The 27,946-nt window shown below is 39.7% G+C and overlaps 1 protein-coding gene across 2 annotated transcripts; it reads left to right on the top strand.

The window, feature by feature from the left end:
• Positions 1–75: 75 nt before the first annotated feature.
• On the top strand, positions 76–27,946 carry rnf24 (ring finger protein 24). Of its 2 annotated transcripts, XR_003442319.2 has the most exons (7): positions 76–316; positions 12,554–12,703; positions 16,259–16,301; positions 17,275–17,316; positions 21,448–21,527; positions 24,789–25,228; positions 25,366–27,946. XR_003442319.2 is itself a non-coding variant. In XM_027158064.2 (6 exons), exons 2-6 carry the CDS (start codon positions 12,561–12,563, stop codon positions 24,928–24,930), a joined length of 450 nt encoding a protein of 149 aa, XP_027013865.1. In that variant the 5' UTR covers positions 76–316; positions 12,554–12,560; the 3' UTR covers positions 24,931–27,946. The 2 variants fall into 2 exon arrangements, 1 of the variants encoding a protein (XP_027013865.1); XM_027158064.2 differs by having other exon boundaries at positions 24,789–27,946.

Raw genomic sequence — 27,946 nt, 5'->3', positions numbered from 1 at the left:
ACACACACACACACACACACACACACACACACACACACACACACACACACACACACACACACACACACACACATTAATTTTTCAAGCGCTTGGGAGAAGTGACGCGATGCGCGCGGTTTCGCTTTATCTTCAGCGTTAAACAGCGCGCACACACACACACACACACACACACACACACACACACACACACACACACACACACACACACACACACACACACACACACCGACCGACAGAGTGGCATTTAAATACACGGCTTTGGATCGGAAGAATAAGAAGACAAAGAAGAAGGTTATCTAACGGGAGAAGAATAAAGGTATGTGTTTTATTTTCCACTACGCGTTTTCAACACGCATCTTCGCGTCGTTCTGCGTTTTTACACGTTATTGCGCCTTAACACGGGTATATTGTGAGCACCGAGTTCCCTCACAGGGTTCTGCAGATGAAGGATAGATCAGACATCTACACTTTCTAGTCAAATGTGGATTCTGATGTTTGTTCCTCTAAAAGAACCAATAAAAAAACTGGAATGATCTGAAATCAGAAACTATATAAACTACACAAGGTCCCTGCGTGTGAAATGAACATCATCATGCACTTTCATTTCATTGAAGCTTTGTTATTATTATTTTTATTATTTTCTGATGTCTTATACATTAAATAGTGTCGGTGCTCGTGCGCTTGGATACCGGAGCTGAAAAAAAACGCACGTGTTTTTGGAACTATTGTGAAGATCCTGCATGCTTTTCATTTTCTCTCAGCACTCGTCACTCAGCCAGAGCTGTTTATTCATCCAGCATCTTTTACACCTTGGTCAGTCTATAATGTTTTACATCTCCGACATAAACCTCTTAGCTCTGGACACCTCTTTAATAATCTCCTCGTGCGTGTCGGGATTTGTAATGCTACACTTTCTCCACGTGTGCGTAGTTGCACAATGTTGAGAGATTGTTGTTGATGTATCAGGATGTGAAAACGGTGTGAGATTGAAGATAAGATACACAGTTTTTCACTTTCATTTTCGCTTATTCTTTATAACGGTGATGTATTGCTGTCCCGAGACTGCGCTGAACATCCACGTTTAAACTTGTCGGTGTTTTTGTGTTCATTCCAACCTTAAAAAAATCCTCCTCCTCGTGTTATCTCAGGTTTTGTTTTGTTTTTTTTACATAGAAAGCAATGACAGAAACTAAAAGTAACTCATAATTTGACTTCAGTCCAAACAAAACATCTTGGGATTCTTAGGAACTTCTGATGGTTCCTGAACCCCAAGTTCTGATTAGTCTTGAGGAACCAGAATCAGATAAGAATAAGGTTTATTGGCCAAGTGTTTAGACACACACAAGGGATTTGGTTCGAGCTGTTAGTGACTCTTAAAGGTACAAACATAAATAATACTATACATTTAGCTACAAGCCAAAACATACAATGTGAGTTTACCGTAGAACTTTTTGTACAATATAGCGTACAGCAGCAGTAGTGTGTGCGTGTGTGTGTGTGTGATATGTACGGATGATGTGATGACTGACAGACCTGATAATGCAGAACTTTCAGATATGAAGTAGGGAATATAATTATGGTGAGATGTTAATCAGGGTGATTGTCTGGGGAAACAAACTGTTCCTGTGTCTGGCAGTTTTAGTTAGCAGAGTTCTGTAGCGCCTGAGAGAAGGGACGAGCTGTAAGAGGTGGTGTCCAGGGTGTGAAGGGTCAGTAGTGATTTTTACTGCCCGGTTTCTGGTTCTTGTGTGGTACAAGTCCTGGGGAGTGGGCAGTGGGGGCACCGGTTATTTTTTCTTCTTCTGCAACTGTGTGTTGTAGTCTGTTCCTGTGCTGTTTTGTTGCTGCTCCAATTGCTCAAATGGAACCAACTTCTAATTTTTTTATTAAAACTTCTAGTTCCTTCTCTGTATCGGTCTAAATTAGGTGGGCAGTCTTACAATCTAATCTGGTTTGAATCACGCTTATCACACACACCTGTTCAATCAGTCGAGCCTGGCTTTAAATAGACTCAGGTGTGGCTTCTGCTTGGTTGGGGTGAAAACCTGCACCAACACGAGCCCTTTCCAGATAAGATTCTACATTCCAGTTTTAAACAAAACCCCCCAGAAAGCTAAAACCAGAAGCCACTCGGTTAACCCTTGAGGATCCTGATCTATCATTTCGTTTATCGGTTTATCAGTTTATCGTTCCCTGGAGGTCACTGTACATGTATCTGCTGTCAGATTGTGTGCGGGAAACCGAGCGGAGAACACAGTGTCCATTTACACTGATAACAGCTCGACTCTTCCGGTCCTGAATCATAAATCTTCAGTCAGTCAATCAGTTGGCTGTTAGATTAAGAGCCAAATTAGCCCTGTGTGTGTGTGTGTGTTTGTGTGTGTGTGTGTGTGTGTGTGTGTGTGTGTGTGTGTGTTTGGTAAGATAAACACTTTAATAGCTGGCTTGCTCCAAGGATGCACCGATCTCCAGCGAGGCCACATGAGCTCAGTTTGTACATCAACATCTCTACAGCTTAACACTTCGTCCTAATTTTTATTATTTAAGGAAGGCAACTAATTAGAAATATTTTTCAGAACTGTAATGTTTTATTCAATTTATTTAAATAGTATTAAAAAGTTTTTACAAACTATCTATAATTAATTTTGGACCGGTATTCAGTCTAAACTAAATTAACTAAATCATTCTTATCAAATCATTGTTTTTATTTATTAAAAAAATACTATTTTTATTTAATTAGCCATTAAGTTTGAATAATTAAAAAAAATATATTATTATTATTATTATTATTATTATTATTATTATTATTATTATTATTATTATTATTATTATTTGGACTTTGGTTCTTGTGGCCAAGAAAGTGGTGAGAGAGAGTGAGAGAGTGAGAGACAGAGACTGAGAGAGAGAGAGAGAGAGAGAGAGAGAGAGGGAGAGTGAAAGAGTGTGAGCCGGAGAGAGAGAGTGAGAGTGAAAGAGTGTAGAGGGTGAGAGAGAGGGAGAGAGAGAGGGAGAGAGAGAGATAGAGAGGGTGAGGGACAGGGAGGGGGAGGAATCCAGGCCGAGGGGCAACAGAACAGCTGCCTTTGCCATTTCTACAGTGTGTTTGTGTCATCTAAAGTTAATGTTACAGACCAAAACACCCCCATCTCCTCTCTCCCTCACACACACACACACACACACACACACACACACACACACACACACACACACACACACACACACACACACAGTGTGGTAAGATAACGAGTTGCTCATAAGTGTGTGACATTTTTCCTACCTGAACACACTCTGTGATGGGATCTGAAACATATCAGGGCGAGTTACAGTCACTTCAACTCCACCTATTCATTTCATCAACCATCCCTCCCTCCCTCCCTCCTTCCCTCACTTCCTCAATGCTAGTACATCTTGTGAGTAAATTGGATCATTAATAATCCCCTTACTGACCCCAAGCCTCCACTTTACGTATTAAACTGGACCTCCTATGAAAAAAAAATCTTAAGTCTACTTTGTTGTGCATATGTTTTACATTATTATTATTATTATTATTATTATTATTATTATTATTATTATTATTATTATTATTATTATTACTACTATTATTATCATCACATTTCGAATCAGACTTTAACTCTGAATTAATATTTAGAGTCCTGGAGCAGAAACAATTTGCCAAGTGACATGTAAAGCAAAAATACAAACAAACAAACAAGTAAAAAAAAAAATAAATACTGTGTAATCATCATATTATTATTACTTTATATTTTTACATTTTGTAAACTGAGAAAATCACAAATTAGCAAGTCAGATTTAAATAGATATTGCAATTCCTCAGATCACAAATATTTCAGAAAATAATAGCAAAGTTTATTTATGTATTTATTTGTTTGTTTGTTTATTTAATTGTTTGTTTATTTTTAGATTTATTTGTTTGCATAAGCATAAATAGTCAATTGTGGAGTAAACGATCAACAAACAAAGAAAAACATAATAATAATAATAATAATAATAATAAAAATAATAATAATAATAAAAGAAATAAACAAATTAATACCACTAATACTAATACTACTAATATAATAATAAATGAGCTAAGAACTTTCTTGCTTTCAAAAAGTTTTATATTTGTAATAAGGTTTTAAGCGTGAAGTGAGAGACAGAATTAACAAACTCCCAGGGAAATGTGGGGACTCGACTGACATCGGTTCTGCTTTTACTTTTACCTGCTGTTATGCAGGATTTACTAAAACTCCTTTATATAGCAAAAACAAAACACAACACACACACACACATAGGACTGTATTTAACAGCAGGCACTGGAGAAAATTCTGAGATCTGTGTGTTGATGATGATGATGATGATGATGATGATGATGATGATGTCAGTCGATCTTCATGCACACTCCTTGATTTACTATAAATGAATGCCGGGATTATTTACAGCTCTACTCCAGCGTATTGCACAAGCTCAGAGTGCTCCAGACCCCGGGGCTTTTACTGCTGCCCCTCTGCTGTATTAGGTTTCAGACAGGGTGGAAGCTCAGGATGGGGCTGGGGCTCGGGCTCAAAGTGGAAATTTCCACTCCACAGTCAGTGAGCTTCCTTTGTTCCACCGCTCCCTGGAAGTTGGCTCGAAAGGCTGGAAAAAAACACAAGGAGAGAGAGAGAGAGAGAAGGGAGAGAGAGGGGGATGGGGGGGATATAGAGGGAGAGAGCTGGAGAGAGGGAAAGAAGACTTTATATATTAAAATGCTAGTTAAGGTTATTAACTAAATTAATTTATTTCAAGTTTATCTGAAGCAGTGACCTTAATATCTTAAAAAGTTGCACTCTGGAATTTTTTCTATTTAAAATGAAGATTCTTTATACATTTTTAAAATAAAAATAAAAATATTTTATTGTTTCTTCTGTCTATATATATATATATATATAGATATATATATATATATATATATATATACACACACACACACACACACACACACAATGTTTATGTATATACATAAAGAACAGAAGATACAATAAAATAATAATGTAATGTAAATAATGTAATATAATAAATATTAAAATTACATTATTAAAATATATAATAATGTAAAATAATGTAAAATGTTAATATATATTTGTATGTTTTCTGTTGAAAAGATTAAGATTTATTTATTTATTTATTTATTTATTTATTTATTTATTCTTTATATTTCTCCTTTTCAATCCCGTCTTTTTAATGATCTGAACAAACGGAATAATAGTAATAGAATAAGGCGATACCTAAACTCAGACCCTAACTTCCCCTTTTCTAAATAAAGTTTTTTTTTTTTTTAGTGACTCTTCGGTTGTACTCAAGAAAGAAATAATTTCCTCAGTGTCAGTTATGAGCCGTTTTTAGTCACCAGGAAATCCGTCATCGTGAACTTGTGACATCGTGAACTTGTGACATCGTGACCTTATGCAATAAAACATCACGCTTTAAAGCAGACGTCGCGACCTGCAGGTCTAATCGGAAAGTCTCTAAAATCTCGAATGTCCCGTTGATGATGGTTAATGTCTACTGGGAAATGGACAACTTGTTCAGTGTCTTGTGATGCGACATGTTGAGCAAACTGTAAACATGGGGAAAGGGTCATCGGGACCATTTTTCAGGCTGCGGTTCGGATTCATATTTTATGGAGATTTAAGTGTATATTAGAGAGCATTAGCTGCATGGGAAAGCATGCTGTGAGCGATTGTGTCGGTTTGACGTCACTCAAGGAGAATGTCCCAGGATTCTGAGACGAAGGGGCGTGTGCTTAGATCAGGAATGACGAGTTACGACCTCAAGCCAGGGGTCACGACCTTATGTGGAGTCGCTCGATTGACAAATGAGGTTGTGGAAGAAAATAAGAAATACAAATGTTTAAGAAGTTTTTTCAGACTTTTCTCCCTTTTCAGGTCTTATTTCTTGTTTAGATTGACGAAAGTTTCCTAGGTTTGAACTGAGTATGAACTTCGAAGCAGAATGTAGCTATTAGCTCGTTTATTACAAGACGTGAGATCGTATTGTGTACAAATGTTGTGTACGAACGTGTTTAAAACACAAACATTTTGACCTTATTGATGTTCGGGACATTTGCACGTCTGTGTTTTCGCCGTATGGTCGCTACACCGGGGTCCGGTGTTTATTATCGTTGCTACAGGAAAACAGAGCTGGTCCGAGTGAAGGGCATTTTACTGATAGTTATTTAAGAGAGCAGCGGGACGGTGTTGAAGGTCAGAGGGAATCTTGTGTGATGCTGTGAGTCGTGATGACGCTTCTCTTTTCTCATTGCTTGATCAAGACAAGTTTTTCCCCTCGGATTAATAATTTAATACATAAATAAACAAACAAACAAATAAATAAATAAATAAAGACTTATTAACTTGTACATATTGTGATAATTAATATTTTATTTTTAAATTATTAAAAGCATAATATATATATATATATATATATATATTTATTTATTTATTTAAATATCGTATCCATTAAATATAATCTTAGCAAATCTATATATTATGAGACAGACATACATTTTTGACTTTTTATTGATGTATTTGTAAGCAAAACTTTAACTCTTATACAAAAACCAGCTCATTGAAATAGTATATTATAGTATATATACTATAATATACTATGATGTATATATATAGTATATTCTAGTATATTATAATAAGCGGGGTGCACGGTGGCTTAGTGGTTAGCACGTTCGCCTCACACCGTTTCCTCCGGGTACTCTGGTTTTCTCCCCCGGTCCAAAGACATGCATGGTAGGTTGATTGGCATCTCTGGAAAATTGTCCGTAGTGTGTGAGTGTGTGAGTGAATGAGATGTGTGTGTGCCCTGTGATGGGTTGGCACTCCGTCCAGGGTGTATCCTGCCTCGATGCCCGATGACGCCTGAGATAGGCACAGGCTCCCCGTGACCCGAGAAGTTCGGATAAGCGGTAGAAAGTGAGTGAATGAATGAATATTATAATAAGCCCCAGTGTGCTATTGTTTACGATATTAGTAGAACGTTGTATCCGGGATGGTGACACATCCTCCGTACTCGCTGGCTCTGTCGATGTACTCGAGCTTCCATATGGCACGCTTTATTTTTCAGAACCTTTCATTTCAAATCAGACCTTTTTCCTTATCTATCTATCTATCTATCTATCTATCTATCTATCTATCTATCTATCTATCTATCTATCTATCTATCTATCTATCTATTTCTTTGTTTGTTTGTTTATTTATTTATTTATTTATTTAAAATGTTTTGTACTCTGCGGGTGCCAGACAGTGTGAAAGAGGCTCTTATAAAGGTGTGTGTGCTCATAGTCTGCCTCAGTGAGTTTTAAACCAGGAACAGCGAATCCAAACACTTTAGCAAGCACTTCTGTTGTACGCTTACACAAGCTAGTGTGCTCCTTTATTAGTGAGCTCTTCCCGATGGACAGATTCACAGACGTGTACAGTACGTCAAACTCACTCTACCGCCTTTAGAATTAGTGTCTCGTTATCGCTGCTTAATGGATGATGAGCAAATCTTATGGGGGAAGTAATAAAGCTTCGCCTCAAAGCTTTGGCATCAACAGTTATTACAAGGTCATTAATTAAGCAGTAAAGCTCTTGGCCTCGTGTTGTTAGAGGAAAATAATCAATGATGGTGTGGTGTGATGAAGTGGTGTTACTGTTACTAGCAGGAAGTTGATTAGTTGCCTAAAACAGCATGTCCCGGAGTGTTCTGTAACCACAGGCTTCATATGAAATGACACGTCCTACATTTCCTTTATTTTTTATCTATGTTACGTGTCATCCCTATTGAATGAGCTGTTACCATAGAAACAAGAACATAATGCATTGACATAAACCTGTGATTTGTAACTTCACGACTGTTACAGCTGCTCTAATAGAACTCCTTCTGACCAATCAGAATCCAGGATTGAAGAGCGCTGTGCTGGGAACACAATTTATTTACATCTTTACTATACTATACTATACTATATACTGTACTATACTATAGTACACTATACTATACTACACTGTACTATACTACATCTATACAATAGTGTAGTATAGTACAGTATATAGTATAGTATAGTGTAGTATAGTACAGTATAGATGTAGAATAGTATAGTACAGTATGTGGTATTGTATAGTGTAGTATAGTATACTATATCTATACTGTACTATACTACACTATATATTATACTACACTATACTATATTATATACTGTACTATACTGTACTATAAATCTTATACTATACTGAATGATTTACATATACTATACTACACTGTACTCACCAATAATATACTATAGAACAAGATTTAAAAGTATTTTACCAAACTATATATTTGAGAACTGTACTATACTAAACAATACTATACTAAACCATACTATATTACACTTAAAAGTACAACACTATACTATATTATACTATACTAATACTATACTATATACAACTTAAAAGTAATATACTAAATTATACTATACTATATTAATAATAATACTTATACTACACTATATTATATACAACTTAAAAGTACTACACTATACTAATACTTATACTATACTATATTATATTAATACTAATAATTATACTAAACTATACTGTATTATACTACATTACACTACTCTACACTCCACAACCTAAAAGCCTCCCAAACCCTATGCTATGCTATACAATTTTTAAGTACTACACATGATAACGCATTATCCCCTTGACCAGTTGAACTTCCTTCACAGTCGAAGGAAACGTCAAGGTGCTTTTTTATCAGGGGTTTTCTTTGCACACATACGAGTCTTCCCGATCCTCAGGCTGTTTTGAGTACTCTGTCTGTTTGGAACTTTGACGAAAAGGGTTTTTCCTCTGTGTTTTGTTGAAACAGTGGTAGTGTTTATGGAAAGCACAGTGGCTCAGGAAATGCGGGACATGCTTTAGAGATAACGTTCATATGTTGGAATGTGGTACTGCACCAACGTAATACAGAAACAAAAGAGAAGAAGAAGAAGGAGAAGAAGGAGGGGTAAATGAGTGCTCGATTCCAAACAAGCGTCAGTTATCCACACGTGGACCTTCTCTTGAGTGCTCTTTTATTGAACTTCGCTGTTCTTCTTGTTAACAGGTTCGATCGCTATGCTACGTTACATGTGCCAGGTGCTAACTAGACGAGTGCTAACATTCTGGGTCCGACTTCTGGTGTTCGATGATCCTCAAAAGTTCCTTTGAGTTCCACTCTTGATAAGTCATTAAAACAAAACCTTTACCTCCCCCCTAGGACAGAGATAGAAGGATTTTGAAAGCGCTGCTTCCACATTCATGACGATCCAGACGTCTTATACCGGAATCATGAGAGAATGTGACTCATCGCACCATCTCAAAGCGAACTCCCACTGGTAAAGTTATCAGTCATGGATTTGAAGGAAAAAAAGACGTTTGATGTGAAACGGTGGAGTGAAGATGGCCAGTCTAAAAGAGACGCCAACCTATAGCTGAGGATCAAATGCTGAATAGACGGAGAAAGTGCAGGAATACCGGTTTTCATGGGTATTTCCTGCTTCTTTGGATTTAAAAGTGAAAAGCTTGACACGGAGTTCAAAAGCGGCTTTGTAGTCGGGATTGTAAGCCGCAGCAGGATGGAGGCTGGAGTTGCTCTCCGCCGTGCTGAATCCTGACGATGGCACACAGAAATAATAGCAAGGCTGAGGATAGAAAGGGATCTGTTGGATCAGTTGCCAACCAGTTGCTCGAGTCTTTCTGGAACTGTGTCTCACACACAACACATGGGCGACTGCTTGAACTGACATTCACACCCGGATCTTATAAACCGTCTGAAGTGTCACATTATTAATGAAATCTACATCATCTTTTATCATGGGTGGCATTTAATTGGCTTTAAAAGATTAACGAGAGATAAACAGAAATACAAGGGATTGAAACATGAAGCCTGTGGCTACTGGCATTTTGCCAGCTAGATCATAAAAAGATAAGTTTAATAGCCGTTATCTCAGAGACACTAAATCGTACCTTTCTCTTCCTTTCCCTGGTGATGACTTTATGTTGTGGTTTAGACAGAACAGGACAATCCTCTAGGCGATCCACGTGGCTCATCAGTTCCAGCTCCTGATGCATTTAATCAAGCGATCAAGGACATGGGATACTGCTAGAGTAGTGTCAGGAATTCTAACATCAACTCAGGAACTTTGGTCATGTTTCCACAAGTGGAATCGAAGGTTACTTTTGTTTTAAGAGAATAGTTCCAGGAACCTTTTAGATTCAGCTTGAGGGAAACTTTAGAAAACAGCTAATTAATAATAGGCAGGAAATTGTTCCTGGTTTTTTTCAAGTACCTACAGATCAGAACGTTTCTAGTGGAGGTTCATCTATCAACTATCAACATTTCTTCATTCCTGATGCGGTTCCCGTGTTGCACACAAATCGAAAACGGCGGGTTTCTTCCACCTTTGAACATCTCAGTCAATGGAGATGGAATGAGCACATTCACAGGAAGAACACAGGATGTACCAGTGCATAGGTCAGCCTGTCACTCTGGCCGTGTTTGCGCCACAGGAATATTCTCAGAGATCGTCAAAAACCAGTTCTCAATAACAATATGTAACATGCGATTAGTTAGATCAAACGATCGGTTAGATCACTCATTAGCTATGTTCAGTGGAGTTACTTTTTAGTGGAGTTTCTGGTGTCCTATGCTGGGGTATTCCTGTCTTGCTCTAAAGATTCTTGGCATGTTAGCATGCTTCTCAATCTGAAGATCCACCATCTGAAAATTGCACCTCAAACGTCAACTTTTGAACCCCGTTTAGTTTAGTCTGTAGAAAGCGTCCTCCCTCGCGTTAATCTCTCAGCTAGCCCTGAATTTGTTCATCTTTGTCTGTCTTTATTGCCACATTGTTAAAGTAAACATATCCAGCTTCCTGTCTTTTCATATCGTGCACCGATTTTGGCAAGGCTCCTCGATGTTCTTGTTGTGTTTGCATGAGTAAATGCTGTGCTAATTGTGCTAAATTCAAATTCATCTGCACATGCACAAGGATCTGCGTGATTCGGTGGCGATCCGGCACGTCGCCTGCGCCGATATCAGAAAAAAAAAAAAACAGGCAGAATCTTACAGTTAAAGTTAATTTTGTTTAACCGATGACAATCAGATGTTGGGCTTGGATTTAGCTCCAGGGCTAACTGGCAAACACAGTCAACCAAAAAACCTCCACTGTTTACAACCAGCTTGTTGGAGAGCTTATAGTTGAGCTATTACTGTTTTTATGGCTCTGTGTGTGTGTGTGTGTGTAAACAGAACACGTTCTGTATTATTCCTAAAACAGTGCGTTATTGATTTATGGATGTGTTTGGTGTGGGATGCCTCTGTTTATTTTCTAGTGTGCTCCTTACCAGCAGGATTCTGGAGATTTTAAACCTTAAATCGTTCCAGCAGTTTGAAGGAAAGCCTCATCATTCCTGACAAATAAATATGAGCATACCGTACCATGGGATCCACCCGCTTTCCATCAACTCCGGTTTCCAGAATGTTCTCATATTTCTAAATGCGTCCAGATGGACGGCGTAGGACTGGACTTTGCATTCCAGAGGACACTTTACACGCATTTTGAACTCACTGGGGTTAAATTTTAGTCGTTAAATAGGATGTGTCGTCCCACTCGGTGATCTGATTCACTGCTTTTACTCGCCAGTATAAAGACAACAGCAGAGTCTTAAAGGATGATCACTTAACAGCAGTTTTCCCACAGAAGGCTGAGAGAGAGAGAATGTGTGTGTGTGTGTGTGTGTGTGTGTGTGTGTGTGTGTGTGTGTGTGGTGTAATGACTTGGTGTTCTCAAGCTCTCACCACAGTGTCATTCACTTAACCAAAGTCTGGCTTCCTCACACACACACCCACACACACACACACACACACATACACACACACACGTCTGTCGTAACTTCACTGGTAACTGTTGTTATGGAGACAGACGATGAGAGCGAACAGGAAGCAGGCCGCATGCTGTCAAGAGCTGTGAGGTGGGAATGAAGCTGTAACACGTCTGCGCTCTGATTCATGGATGGGACTCGGAAAGGGCACTCGCTCTCACGGCCTCTCCCTGACATTTAGCCTCGCTAATCAGACCTGTCAGATCTATCTATATTCCCTCCTTTACTTCTGACGAAGCCTTTAGGTTTCTGAGCAATTTAATAAAACAAAAAAAGGCCAATTAAACCTGATGTTTTGGGATTTTATCCACTAAAGTCCCGCTAGCAGCTAAACATAATGCTAGCTAGATTAGCGCGGGGGACTGTTGACATCTGTGTCGTTTGTTGGAGAGAGCAAAGTAACTACAAAACAATAGAACTGCATTGTTCTGAGAGTAGATTAGCAAACAAGCTAATGACTAGCATGCTAACTACATACTGTAGACTCACCGGTGGACTTCGCGATCTTTGCTACTTTTGTCGCTAAAACTAGCATTTTTAACGTTCTTTTTTTCCCCCCACAAGGACAAAAACATACAAAAACTTTTTTGTTCTCTTTTTTCCCCCACCAGGACATCCATGACCTCAGATTTCCATCACGACAGTTTCAGGATGCCGAATATAGGATTTCAAAACCTCCCCCTCAACATCTACATCGTGGTATTCGGCACCGCCATCTTCGTCTTCATCCTCAGCCTTCTGTTCTGCTGCTATCTGATACGGTAAGTTCTCACAAGGCTTCCATCAAGCTCCACCAATCTCACAGTAAAGGACCATACCACTGCTCTGCCCACCGATTTAGCTTCAACTCGGTGCTGATGTGTTTTTTTGTGTTATCTGCAGTTTTAGTGTAACTAGGAAGAAAAATCGACACACGAAAAATCAACACTCATGATGCTAATGCTAACAATATGTGTGATTAATAAACACTGAACGTCGCATTAGAGTTGAATCCAGACAGCTAACTAAGGTGTTACTCGCTCACTCACTCACTCTCTACCGCTTATCCTAACTACCTCTCAGGCGTCATCGGGCATCGAGGCAGGATACACCCTGGACGGAGTGCCAACCCATCACAGGGCACACACACACTCTCATTCGCTCACACACTCACACACTACGGACAATTTTTCAGAGATGCCAATCAACCTACCATGCATGTCTTTGGACCGGGGGAGGAAACCGGAGTACCCGGAGGAAACCCCCGAGGCACGGGGAGAACATGCAAACTCCACACACACGAGGCAGAGGTGGGAATCGAACCCCCGACCCTGGAGGTGTGAGGCGAACGTGCTAACCACTAAGTCACCGTGTCCCTCAAGGTGTTACTCTGTAGACTTCATTCAGAATTGCAGTTAGAAACTACCAGTTAGCATAGCTACCAGTTAGCAAGACTTTCCATTGTTTGATTAGCGCCTTCAAAATATGAAATTGTTTCTTTAGAAAAGCTGCATGACCCTGAACATTTAATTAATTTTACCAAAAACCTTTCGAAGGCTAACAAAACTGTCTCTGGTTAGCAAAAAGCATGCCATCTGTCTACAGTTTTTGCCCATATTATCTTTACATTTACATCATTTAGCGGACGCCATTATATCCAGAGCGACTTACATTTTCATCTCATTTAACGACTGAGGTTTAAGGGCCTTGCTCAGGGGCCCAGCAGTGGCAGCTTGGTGGAGGGAGGAATCGAACTCACAACCTTCCGATTGGTAGCCCAACACCTTAACCACGGCAGCTATCTCAGCTTCATCCAGTAGCAGGATCGTGAAAGGAAGGAAGGAGGAGATGCGTGGGGCAGCGAGAAGCTGACTCGTCCTCGACAGGAAAGAAACTGCTGACAGATGGTGCTGCCTGGAAGGATTTGCCTTTCATCTGCGGACCGAGGAGAGAGAACACGACGCTTTTATCACGTTTACTTTGAAGAGAGCGATGACTTTGAACTGCGTAGTCAAACCCTCATCATTAATCCTGTGCAGGGAAAAATGGAGATTAAATGGTGGTGTTTTTTTTCTCCTTAATTTATTTTTAGAGAAAGAAAATATTTTGAGGAAGAAAAACCCACCGGCGTTTTGGGTGGTTTTGTTATTTCAAAAATATTTATTTATTTATTTATTTATTTGGCTAGAGAAATAACAGGAAAATAAAGTGATCGTTGTTGGACTCTGGAAAGTCTTAAGCTTTCGAATAAATTAGCAACGTTCGCTCGTCACTTAGCGTGAGAAGGTTAAAGAGCACAGTTTAAAGTCTCAGACTGAATAAAAGGATAGAAAAGAAAGTAAAACTCCCATTGATAAGATCAGTCATGTTACTTTCAAACAGCTCTTCAAAGCCTTCAGTGTTCTAGTCAGCATACTGAATAGATCCTCGCTCGAGCAGTCACGACCTGCACCGACTTTAGCCTTACGGATGCTACCGCACACCTTCATCTTCTCCACTCCTTCATGCTCAGCAGCAATTTTTTTTCTGTACATCAGAAGTGACAATGAGGCTGGCTAAAAAAAACTCAACTCTTCTACCGAGCTGTGAAAATGAGCTGAAGTTCATGGAGTTCAGAACGAAACCTTTTCAAAAACTTAGGAATTAAATCAAGACAAAATACCTATGACAAGATTATAGCTAGCGGTTTATCATCATCATCATCATCATCATCATCATCATCGCCAATACAAACTTAGATTCCAGCCAGATTTCAAACTCTTTATTGATTTTGTTCACAATCGTGTTTTGAGAAAAAACGTTCAGCTTTAGCCACGCCCACAAAATCAGGGTAAGCTGAGTTGTAATGTGGCCCTTGACGACCTTTAGACTTTTGGGCGGTGTTAGCTCAAGTGGGAAAGGCTCCGTGTTGTTGACTGGAAGGTCAGGGTTCAAGCCCCAGCACTGCCACTCTTGGGCCCTTGAGAGAGGCCCTTAACCCTCCAGGGCTTGCATTATGGCTGACCCTGAGCCGTGACCCCGACTTCCAAAGCTGGAAATATGTCAAAACAGAATTTCACTGTGTTGTAATGTATCTGTGACAAACACAAGGCTCCTTCTGTTAGTTGCTGTTTAGTTTCACACTCACAAGTTTGTCCCGACTCGACAGAAACAGACGTATTTTCATTTGTACTGTTTCTTGGGAATTGAATTAGTTTTAATTGAAATCTCTCCATATCATGTTTGGAATCCATTGATGTTTCCCATGGGATCAAATATTACAATAAAGTTAGGTGGAGAACCAGAGAGAGGTGGAGAACATTCCAGGGTTGCTTTTATGTACTTATAGGCTTCTAAAACTTGCTTCTCTTTTGCCAGTGGGCCAAATGCTGTAAGATTTCATGACCCAACCCATGTGCCTCTCTCGACAGCTCGGATAAATTCATGCTGCTCTACACCAGCAGGATAAGGTGCACCTGCTGGGAAGCGCCAATTTAACAAGCGCCAAAAATAGCAGCCTCGTGGCTCGCACAATGCAGGGAAGCGGCATTCTTCTCCGAGCTTCTTCTCGGCTTGTTTGGGATTGCGCAACTTCACGTCACCTCCACCTGAAAGTGTTTCCTGACAGAGCTTCTGAGCACGCTCAATACGTGTAGCACGAGGGAGTCGTGAGCTAACACGAACGCACAAAACAGCCCATGATTCATCCTACACACACACACACACACATACACACACACTCACTAAGGCAATGATAAATGTTGCAGCTCCTTACCAAAGATGGCACAAACACATAAAAGTGATCCCCGGCCTTGAAAGCACACCTACAAGCCTCGCGTTTGTCTACTGCATACAGTATATTCTGCAGAAAGGAGAGAAGATGAGTGCTGGAGTTCTAATATTACAAACAGGTTCTATTTAGAACTAGAAGCACACGAGGTTTGGGAGCTGGATTCCTCCTGTATTTTTCCATGTTCTCTGGTTTTCTCCTCCAGTCTAAAAATAGTTGTTGTTGGCTGATGGGCATCTCTAAATTGACCATAATGTGTGCAAGTGTGTGATTGGTGATTGGGTTGGCATCCCATCTAGGGCGTCCCCTTGTCCCCCGAGTCCCCTGGCCTAGTCTCGTCTCAGCACGATCCTCTTTTCTGCTCTGACCGTACAGGTAAGAACCTTTTCCCAACCATCACCAGCCTTGAACCAGGAAGTCACAGGGCTCTGAACACATATAAGTCCACATCAGTTGAGGTCAACCTCAGATCACCATTTTCAAGACCTTCCAAACGTCTTCAAACTTCTTTATAAACATCTGCTGTTTTAATGTCACTAATCAAAAAAGTCTCATTTGTGTTTTGCAGGTTACGGCACCAGGCACACAAGGAGCTGTATGCATATAAACAGGTATTTATTGACTATGTGTATTATAAAGAGTCATTTCAGTGTTGCTTCAATAGACATTCAGGCTGTTGCAATGCTTAGTTTAGCCCGTTCCTAAAGTTATCACCCCCCTACTATCGCTTAATTGCATTTGCAGTCCTTGACGACTCAGCAGCCTTAACGACCTCGACAAGGTCGAGCTCCCTTCCTTCTCCTGGCAGATGTTCCTCGAATAAAACGATTAAACGAACACTCGTACAAAAGAAAGGAGAGAAATAGAGAGAAACCAAGAACTAAGGAGTGAAAAGATGCCTTTAAAAATTGATTTATTATTATTATTATTATTATTATTATTATTATTATTATTATTATTATTATTATTATTAATCATAATAATAATAATAATAATAATATTAAGAATGATTTTTTTGAATATCCATTGAATTTGTTTTTTATTTTCTCAGATTTTCTTCTCTTGTGCTATTTTGTTCTTTATTTATTTTTTTTTTCACAGCCATCTGAGTTGCATTTCATATTTAAAGTGATAGAAAGTTGTGATGATACCCAGCCCTGTTACATAACTCCCAACACTTTGTATATGACGTTAAAGACCGCACACAGATATAAAGCTGAGTAATATGTAAAACTGAGCCGTGGTGCTTCTTCAAACCTAATAACACTTGTGTGTGATGACGTCAAGCCGACAGCCTGCTTCCTACACACTCGAGCCCTGATTTACTGATTGCACTCGATTTACTAACATGAATGATGTAGAATATGACTTTCACTTTTTCCCTCCAGCAGCTTGTCCATTTCACATGTAATACTTAAATATGCCGAGGTGTGGTTCACACAGAGTCACAGAACGATTTGTTTGTACTAGTTTGCCTACATGCTAGCAGTGTTACAAGAAATTCCTTAACCTGCATAGTAATCGTTGAGCCACATGGTAAATCATCACAATACCTCAAACTGACTGCTGATTATTTATTTACAGGTTATTCAGAAGGAAAAAGTCAAAGAGCTAAACCTGCATGAGGTAAGCATTTTTCCATTCACGTCTCCTTAAAGGTGCGGTCTCTGATGTTTGATAGCCGATGTTGACATATAAAATCACCAAAACAAACACGCCCCTAACCCAAACGGGTCCCACCCCTGTATCGATAGCTCCGCCCACACGTACATACGTAACCCAGGCGACTAACAGAAAGAAACGTGTCTTTATCATAGCTGAAGGGAAGAACAATACGATTGTAGATAAACAAACAAGCAAAAATGCCACACAAGCATAATGATGTAAAGGACAAAGGCATATATTAGTTCTGTGTAACAAAGCAAAACCAACGTTACTCACCTATCGAGAAGAAAAAAAGCGCCTCGGCGTCTTAAGTAAAGTCGGCCACATATTCACAGGTCGGAGTTTCCCGAGTCGATAACTCCTGAGCTAAACGCTGTTACTACACAAAACGCGGTTGTAGCTGCCTCTCTACATTACTACGATAGAAAAGAGGTGTTATTTGTGTAGTAACAGCGTTTAGCTCAGGAGTTATTGACTCGGGAAACTCCATCCTGTGAATATGTGGCCGACTTCCTGCTCCTTCAGTTCTCTCCAGCGCTGGAAAGCTGATCCTATATTAACACGTCCTACTTCTTGCCTTATCGTAAGTCTTTCTTCTCTTTCTTTCTTTGTTTTTATCCTCCATGTCAATGTTAAAACCGCTTTCTGCTAATGTCACACATGCGCACCGAACACTCTCTCCGGTGCCTATCGACAAGCCCCGCCCCTTTCTGCTCATTGGCTACACGTTTGTTTTGTTTTTTGTTTTGTTTTTTGTTTATCATTCAGAGTGACTCAGTTTTCTGAAGCATTTCTCAAAAATGAGAGACCCGCCTTTAACATTAAAAATTCTGAACACGGTACCGGTTTGATTTGTTCTCTACTGTACATGGTGGTGGTTAACCGAGTTACCATGGTGACAACTTATTTCATTCAAATCATGACAAGGTGCTAATATTTTCTTATACGGTATTGGCGTAATGGTTGGAGCTAGCGTAGATGAGACTGTTCTAGAAACTAGGTAGAAAAGGTGTTATTTTGTTGTAGTTGCCGCCATGTTCTCTTAACGTGTGCGTCTGTTCTGTGTTTCGTTTCCTAGTTTGTTAGATTATTTATTTATCCCTTGTCGATTATTTTTGTTTATGGATTATACAGGTTTTATATTCTACGGACCAAAGTTCTAATTTGTGCTTTTTTGACTCACCACAAATCAATAAGACCCAGATTTCCACCAAATATATAATATGTTATATATATAAAAGTTTTATTTTAGCCAATCCACAAGTCATTTAGAAGGAAGTAGGAGTTACAGCTAACCAGCAGCTAGGACTGGTGACGATTTGAAAAAATTTCTCTGTAGCATATCGCTACATTAGCTAGCGTTAACGATATTCAACCGCTACTTTAACGCGCCGTGTTTCTATTTAAAGCCAGCAAAACAGCAACACAGCTGTAAAAGTGATCTGTCGGAGTCGTGTGATGGTGTTGATGGAGATTGTGCTGCCAGACGAACCTGAGAACAGCATGCTAATATACAGATTGCTTACACAGAGAGGGGTGGGTGGGGGGTGGGGGCTATAAATACAGCCTATCTTCCACGGCTTACTCACTTCCAAATGTGTGATCTCACGTTTAATTCAGGAGACAGGATTCTGTCAGCTCATATTCAGGGTATCCGTGTCAGTACAGTTCGTTACAAGCCAATGACTGATTTAGCTTTGAAGGGTTTTGTTGGACAAATCTGGCCCTCGGTCCACAGATAAATTGTAACGATTGGCTCGGGTTTGTAAATTTACGAAGGTGAAATAGAGCCGTGATTAGGATTTTAGCTCAAATACAGATTAGCAAACAGGTTTTGTGTTTGCCCCCAAAAAGAAAATTGGACGATGGATTTTGTATCTAGCACGATTCAAGCATCACACGCAATTCAGGATATTTATAGTCTTTCTCTTACAGACCGACACGTCAGGCTTTTTGTCCGTTTATCAATGCATTACTTATGAGTAATGAGTCAGTTCCTGTTCTCGGTCCCATCATAGCTGCTGTTAAAAGTCCTCCTTTGACCAGCATGTCTTTTTTCAGTGTCTTACGGTTACTTAAAATAAACCTACAGATTTCCCTCTGAGTGCCGAGTGCCACTTAAGACTCCTATTTCAAGAAAACCTTTTTATTTATTTATTTATTTATTTATTTATTTATTTATTTATTTAAATTCTGACTATGTGGAGCGTTCACTGTACAGGTCTGTGAGCATAAAATATGATTAAAAATCCAAGAGGAAACAAAATCTGCTTCCTTGAATAAAACATGTCTCAGATACCAGCCCCATGCTGAAAAAAAGATATGATAGATTTGCTCCCATCTGCTATATATAGCAAATGTCTGGAATCCTTGCCTTGACTTGCTGGATGAATGCTAATGAAAGGCTAGCACTAACGCTCCAGTGTGAATTCCCCAGCTGAAGCTTAGCCCAAGTTCTGTTTGTCAAAGCTACAAACACTGACTCATGCAAAATCTAATAAAAAACAGCAATTATGTTAAAACCCGAGACACTCTTGTGATCCATGCGGAAATATCCGTAGCTAAGAAGCGCAGATCCTTGGAAAGAAGCTAGCTGTTTAGCTTATTGTTAAAACCTCCCTGCAGGATGCTTTATCTCTTTTTTTCTTTTGCCTCCCAGCAAGGGATTTTTGTTTATAAGAAAAGCTCAGACTCTTGAGCATTATAAAACACTCTAGTGCTTGATTGCTATTTCACCTCTTCAGTTCCCACCGCTCTATTTTTCTCCCGTAGGGGTTCGTCGTTCAGGCGTCACTGCTCGCATGCTTTGGGTTTACGCTAGGTGTCGAGTGTAAACGACTGGCCGCACGCTGGCCTCAGTACGTCATCGCCTACTCTCATTTCTGTGAATAGAACAAATCGGAATAAGCAACTGTTTTTTTTTGTCTTTTTCTCTCTCTAAATTGCCTGGAAGTCGGATGATTAATAATGTACTGTGGTGGAAAAAATACCAAACTTGAGTTCAAGTAATTCTAAGTCAAAATTAGTGTACAAAAAGTAAACAAACACAAAAAAAGTTATTAAACTGCCTTCAAATGTGGCTACAAAGGATCTTGGCCAAAAGCTGTTGGGGATTTCAGTCCCTTGCTAGATTTGTTTGCTCACTAGCATGCTAGCTCATTTTACTTTGTATGTTTCTAGTCACATTTCATCCAAATTACTTCTATATATATAAAACCATGAGCAGTACATTTATTCTTTAGAAGCACTTTGATATGTTTAACATGACATCGATATTAATAATTCAGGGTTAGGGTTAGGGTTACGGTCTGGCTAGCTAGCTCCACTCACTCAACTCTGTAACGGTGTTAAAAAATCCATATAACGAATGTAAATATTCTTTAAAATGCTGAAGTAAAATGAATGATTCACTTTATTCATGTACTGTGTAAAGTTTCAAGTTTCTCAGAACTGATTATTTTTATTTATTTTTTATCAAACTAGCCGAGTTTGTGATGTCCCAGTGTGCACCTGCCACATGACATCACAAACTGAGCTAGTTTCAGCGTTGTCAGTTGTATTAACTGACATCCACCTGTAAGCCCCGCCCCCATCCGTCCACCTTACAGAAGGAACGATTTAGTCGTCTTTTCGTCTCGATGTACAGTCTTTCTAATTCTGTCTTGTCATTGGTTCATTATCCTAACGTGTTCACCTGTTCCGTGTTTAATGTCTAATTCCCGAGACTTGTTTTCTTGAATCATGTTTATCTGTTTGTTTATTGTTTATGGACAGTTTATTGTTACTTCCGTGTTTGTTTGTTTTTTATCTTTCTGTTTTGGACAAAAAATGTGTAGAAGTTTCCAAATAAAAATGAAAGATAAAACTGAATGTATTTGATGAATCAAATAAGGTTCTTCTGAAGCAATTTATGGTATAAGCAAAGCAAACATCAGCGGTTTTATCGTCGATCTTTAACGAGGCGTGTCGGTGACGTCTAACACCGACACCAGCCCGAATCTTCCGTAAAGTTCACTTTTGACGCTCCGGTAAATCGTGTCTAAGCAACATATTTCTTTCGCTCACTTCACGCTTCTTGTTTTGCGCCTGCAGATTTGCGCCGTGTGCTTGGAGGAGTTCAAGCAGAAAGACGAGCTGGGGATCTGTCCGTGCAAACATGCCTTTCACAGGAAGTGAGTATCAGACAATGTTATCTGCAATAAACATCAACAAATCCTCAGAATGAGTCTGAAATCTAAAATCTAAAAAAAATCCTGATTCTTTTTTCACATCATGGTGATCGTGCAATATTTCGAAATATAGATTCCCGAAAACGCTATCATGCGGTTTCCGTGACGATTCAAATCCGTGAGCTTCATGTCACAGTGGCGTTTTTCTATCGTGTAGCCAAAGAGTATTCCGAATATCTGGAAACATTTTAATGTTGTCAAATATCGGACCAGACTAAAGGTCAGGGCTGGGACGCCGGGGTGGGAATCTTTTCATGAAATCTGACCAAAAGATAAAAATATCGACCTGCATCTTAGCATGGAGTGGGTTAATATATCTGTGCTTGGATGTACGATGTGTACAGTGTGTAGCTGTGAGACGTTCTTGCTCTGGATAAAAAAAAAAAGATCAAAAGATAGTTGAATGCATTTAAATATGAGTGTGTGTGTGTGTGTGTGTGTGTGTGTGTGTGTGTACATTGGTGGGACAGGAAGCTTCTAGATATCAGCAGTACAGTCTATACAGGACAGAGGTCTCTGTTGGCTCAGTGCCAGCTCCTGACTCTCACTTTACCTCTCCAAAGGGTGAAAACAGCCTCAGTGGGGGGTCTGAGAGCAGAAAGATGCCTCATGGCAGACGAGATCTGCTATTTAACATACACACGTTCACATGAGATAATAAATCAGAATTCTGAAATCGTTCTAAAGTTAGAGAAGTCTGAATTTTGAGATGAAAAGCTACAAAATTGTAAACAATAAGTCTCTTACAATTATTGTAAATAATAAAATTTACTTACATAATAAAAGTAAATGGATTTGGTGTTAAATATCAGTAAAACATCAATGTAAACATTTAACATTTGAATGCACTCCAGCACTCAGCTTTGCAACTGCTATAGAAATAAAACAGTCTTATTTCTGCCGTCCCTACGGCTCCCGGTGTCCTAAATACAGCAGAGGACCGAGTGAATAATTGATGAGTGTGGAGTTTACACTGCTGTTGACTTCATATGTTTATCATCTCACCGCTTAAAACCGCAAAATCTACACAATTTCAAATTCCTAGGAACACACACACACACACATACATATATATATATAGATATATATATATATGCAGTGAACGAACAAAATAGAAATCTAAATCAAATCAATATTCGGTGTGACGACCCTTTGCCTTCAAAACAGCAGCAATACTTCTAGGTACACTCGCACACAGTTTGTGAAGGAACTCGGCCTGTAGGTCGTTCCAAACATCTTGGAGAACTGACCACAGATCTTCTGTGTATGTCGGCTTTCTCACATCCTTCTGTCTCTTCGTGTAATCCCAGACACACTCGATGATGTCGAGATCAGGGCTCTGTGGGGGTCGTGCCATCGCTTCATGCTGGTTTGTAGGCAAAAGGTAGTGACACCGAATATTGATCTGATTTAGATTTTTCTTTTGTTTGCTCACTTTGTATTTTGTAAATTGACAGAAATACACACTCATTATTTATATTTCTGAAAGCATTCTTTGTTTACAGCATTTTTTCACACTTGCCTAAAACTTTTGCACAGTACTGTATATATATATATATATATAGGTGGTGCCAATAATTATGGAGGTGGCAGCACATAGTCGTTTGTTTGGGCTTAATTTGAGTAAAATCATACTAACTTTAGAAGTTACAAAAGGTACAGTACCATTTTTTTTTTATATTTTTTTACCTAATTTGCACTTAATAAAACAAAAGTTAAAAAACAAAAGTCTACTTTCAGTTTCAGACTAAAGAGAAAAAAAAGCCCCAGTTTATTTTGTGAAAATGTAGGTTCCTAAGTCCACTGTGGCCTTATTTGTTTTGTGTAACCGCTGAGAGCAAAAATTGTCACTGTGGTCTTATTTGTTTTGTGTAACCGCTGAGAGCAAAACATTTCCAGCAGCAGCACTTTGACTACATGAGGCTACATTTTAGCTTTCAGTAAATTATTAAATTAATTTTAATGTAATTATATAAATTCAAGGGGGGCACGGTGGCTTAGCGGTTAGCATGTTCGCCTCACAATCGAAAGCAAATATTGTCTTTTTGTGTAATCTGTATGATTACACGAGTGAATGAATCTGTTAAAACTTTGTGCTTCTTATAGCATTGTTTGGGGGCGTTGATCTTGTTTGCATAGCTCGCTCAGGTCATTTTCATATGAATGGCGCGCGCGCGGTAGGTGGGATCACATTAAGCGCTAATGAGGTCGAGCCAGAAAAACTGTACCTCTCTTTACTTACATACATATTACACAAAAAGACAATATTTGTTTTCGATTTTAATTACCTCATTTAAAAGTGGACATTTCAGGCTTTCATTAGACATATGTATCATGTTCGTGTGATAAGTATTGGCGGAGTTATCAGTTCATGTTTGTAACGTGTTTCAGGAAGATGGTCAGGGAGACAGAGATGTCTGAATGCACACCCTGGGTATTTTCTTTATTTGCCAAAAGCACAGCGTTTTGTTGTTATTATGAAGGCAGTCAAATAAAAGTAGACACTTCACAGTTTCGAATGATGTGTTACATGTGTGTGTATGATTATGAATGACAGAGTATTTTAAGTGGATTTCACGTTGAAGAGGAAAAAAGTGCCAAAAACGCGCCGGCGCGCCTGTCGACCCCAGAGGGTTAAAGTTTGGGGAATTTTATTAGTGTCTAAAAAAGTTGTGATCGTGATACGTCGTAGACTGTAATCCAATGAGGATAAACATTTTAAATCATGCTAGCTAAACACAAACGGCTAACTAGATAAACACACAAATGATGTTTAAAATCTCATCTCACACCTGATGCTGTAACGTGTAACGTGTGAGCAGAGCCCACGTGATGAGGGTGATGAGTCCTGGAGAACATGATGTACAGTACAGCTGACTCATTCTTCTCATGTAGTCTCTCAGGACGCTTCCAATGTTTCAGTCAATCAAAGCTGAGGGATGTAGAAACTATTAGTCGTCGCTCCACCTCATGGTGGAGCATCATGAAGAGCAGCACACCTCAGACTTGTTTCCGTGGGACACTCAGAGTGGATCTGTAGCCAATAAGAGGTGCCAATATTTACGGTTTAGGCACAGCCGAGAGAGCCGAACATATCAGTTTTTTTTTTTATTATTATTATTTATTTAACCCTTTGTTAATTCTTCGTTCCCTTTCTCTTCCCCTCCTTCCGACCTTCTTTTGACCTCACTCTGTCGCTCTCAGGTGCCTCATCAAGTGGTTGGAGGTGAGGAAGGTGTGTCCTCTGTGTAACATGCCCGTCTTACAGCTGGCGCAGCAGCAGGGAACCTCAGAGACGACGGCCCTGACGCAGCAGCCCTTGCCTGGGGTGGAGAACTTGGTGTAGCCTCGATGTTCATGTCTTTTCCTCTTCCTCCTCCTACCTCCACCCTCAATTGCTCTACTATACCGGTACACAACAACAACAACAACAACAATAACAACGACATAAAGTGGTGATGTCCTGCTTTCTGCACCACGGCAGATCGGACGGATCATCGATAGCCAACAATTCCAACCAAGATCAACCCAACCAGTGGAGATCCAGACTGTTCCACACCAAAGCACTTTTCTGGGGACACCAAGAGGAGCGACACGGACTATTTATGGAATCGATGGAAAAGAAGGACGATTCACAAAAAAGTGTGGGTTTTTTTTTGTTGTTTATTTTTAACAAGCACTTTACATGGACTCAACCTTAATCTTAATGGCTTGTGAAAATGGTAGCAAGTTTTGTATTATTTCAATTAACTGCATCTATTTTTATTTTTTTGTTCTTTAGCGATGTAAACAAGCTATAGAATTCCGATTCGAGGAATACCACGTGATATAATAAAGGGACGAGGGTTTTTCGCGGCGCGGAAAGGACCGTAGGAAGCGAGTCCTCGTCCATGAAGAATCTGTTAATGGAATCGGAAATAGAGTTTCAGCTCAGCTCCAGTGTCGCAGTGCATTAGGAAGGCATCCTGCATGGATAGAAGTAGCTCTTCTGGGCTGATCCCAGACCAGTTTGGTGGTCATATTATAGTTTGTGTATCAGGGCAGGAATGGAGCAATCTGATTGGCTGGAAGAACTCAACCAAATGTGAGTTAGAAGAAGACTTCATGTTATACAGTAGTACAAAATTGTACTATAACAAGCAGCAGAAACAAGTCCAAACAAAAAGCCACCAAAATTCTTACAATAGTCAAATATCTGAACACTCATTTGCTCAAAAAAAAGAAAAGAAAGAAAAAACATGTTTTGGATCCCAAAAACAGTCCAGTTCTGAAGGTACTGGAATCGTTTCAGTGTCCTTTTGAGATCGAAGCCTCTTGAATCATTTACTAAAGCCCCGAATTAAGAATCGTCGTATTTAATTAAGATCATTCCCGTTTTTTTTTAGCTCATTTGATTTTTGCCGATTTTTTTTACATTTCAATCGAGACTCGTTTGGTATTTTAGTGACGAACAAAAACCGGTAATTGTTATTGTAATGTTTAACTTAACGTGTAAATAGTGGAGAAAAGGACAAACATGTTGCAAAGAAAAAACACCTAGCAAGCGCTCAGCTAGCTAGCCGTTCGTTTCAGTTTGGGGTCGTTTTTCAAAGTCATACATCGATATGACACGAGTAATCATCGCTCTCGACATTTTTCAGTCATTTCAAGTGCCAAACAGGATTACGCAATCATGCTAGCGTGTACAGAGTCAAGCTCAATCAGCTAGCTCTTAGGAAGGGACTCGAATTGCACTTGGAGCCATGTGAAGAAGATTTTTCCAGAAGAAGGAGTAGACTTGTGTCCTCGTTTGAACCAGACATACCAACCTCAACAACCCAACACTGCACTAAAACAAAACCCACAGCTCAAGTCATGTGGGTCATATGATCGCCCCAGACGAACCCGCATCCACGTGTGAACGGTGACGGTCCCGACTGTGAAGCCGTAGCCAGAGTACGCAAGGTCCTACAGTAGCATGGATCAGAATGTGGTTCCAGCAATTTGTATGTGATACACAAAGAGGTGGAAATGCATTGAGTGTATTTGGCTGCAGCACTTCAGTCAGCACGTTGCACCTTTATTGAATCTGCGTTCTGGTGCTTTCACCGTGGCTGCATTGTTCTCGCTGGAAAGTGCTGTGTAGGGCATTTTCAATGGAGGTCAGCGGCTTTAAATAGATCTTCTGGGTTAAAATGATATGAAGCAGAAGGCTTTCTTTGTCGCAGTGCTGAAAGCTTTGCTCATTTCACCGCTGCGTGTCCAATTCCGGTCTCCATCCCATTGCTTTTCATAAGCGATGTTTGGAAAATCTTTCCAAAGTGTTCAGATTAACATCTCATCCGTGGGATTGGCCGAGAACGTACGCTCGGTTGACACGAATCCCAGCATCGGTGCTTGTTCTTCAACCTCTTCTTCTTGTCTTCGAGGCTCTCGAAGACTCGTTCGCTCTTAAATCTTTCCGATAAATCGATCAACCCATGAAAAGCCTAATCAAACTGGTACAGAAGAAATAATAGGAGTCTTCAGTGTTTAAACCGCAGGAATCGATGTCCCCGCTGTCTGCAAAATACCTCATCGTGTCTTTCGCATATCTGCGAGGAACACCGCGAGGAACGTTGAAGCCTCGACAGTGCAGCCTCTTTAAGCATAGTATTATGGATGACTACAAACACGAAATAATACAGCGATCTTGCTTCCTGACGTTATAATCAACTACACTACTGCCCCCTGCTGGTGTGGAGAGATTTTTATATTATTCTTCCTGCACTTCTTAGCTCAATAATATTTAATATTAGTGCATCTTGATATGATTATTTATGATTATAGGCTCAGACTACACACTACTGCCCCCTCCTGATGTGGAGAGGTTCCTGCTTTTGGGCTTCATTTGTCATAGTGTTTCGGATGTCTCAGTCGGTGCTGGGCGTCTGACGATGACTCTTGTGTGAGATTTGAGTTAAATGCCATTTGGCCTCTTCTTCACTTTGTTAATACACATAATCTACAGTGGAGTCATCTTTAACTTGTTTGAGTGGTTTATCGTCCAGATCGTGGGCTCTGGCCATAATATTGTATAGTTCTTATCTTCTCCCCATCCTGTCCTGTCCTGTCCTGTCCCTCATAAATGGTGGTGTACAGTGTTTTCTCGCGTCCTGCCCCGTCACGCCAATTGTTTGACCCTTGCACTCACACACCCGCCCCCCACGTTTAACACTGATATATAATGTTTGTGACGCTCACAGACATGGTTGTAAAACTAAGAATTCTGCAGCAGAATAATTTTTTTTTTGGAGACATTCTTGCTTGTACAGTATTTGTAAGCTCTATTTTTGTATATTTAATTGACATTTTGGAGAAAATAAAAAAAGAGTCAAAAAGAT

This window comes from Tachysurus fulvidraco, chromosome 7 (assembly GCF_022655615.1).
Source record: "Tachysurus fulvidraco isolate hzauxx_2018 chromosome 7, HZAU_PFXX_2.0, whole genome shotgun sequence".
Lineage (NCBI taxonomy): Eukaryota > Metazoa > Chordata > Actinopteri > Siluriformes > Bagridae > Tachysurus > Tachysurus fulvidraco.
The sequence above is the reverse complement of the archived record's forward strand: the minus strand, read 5'-3'. Positions and strand labels throughout refer to the sequence as shown.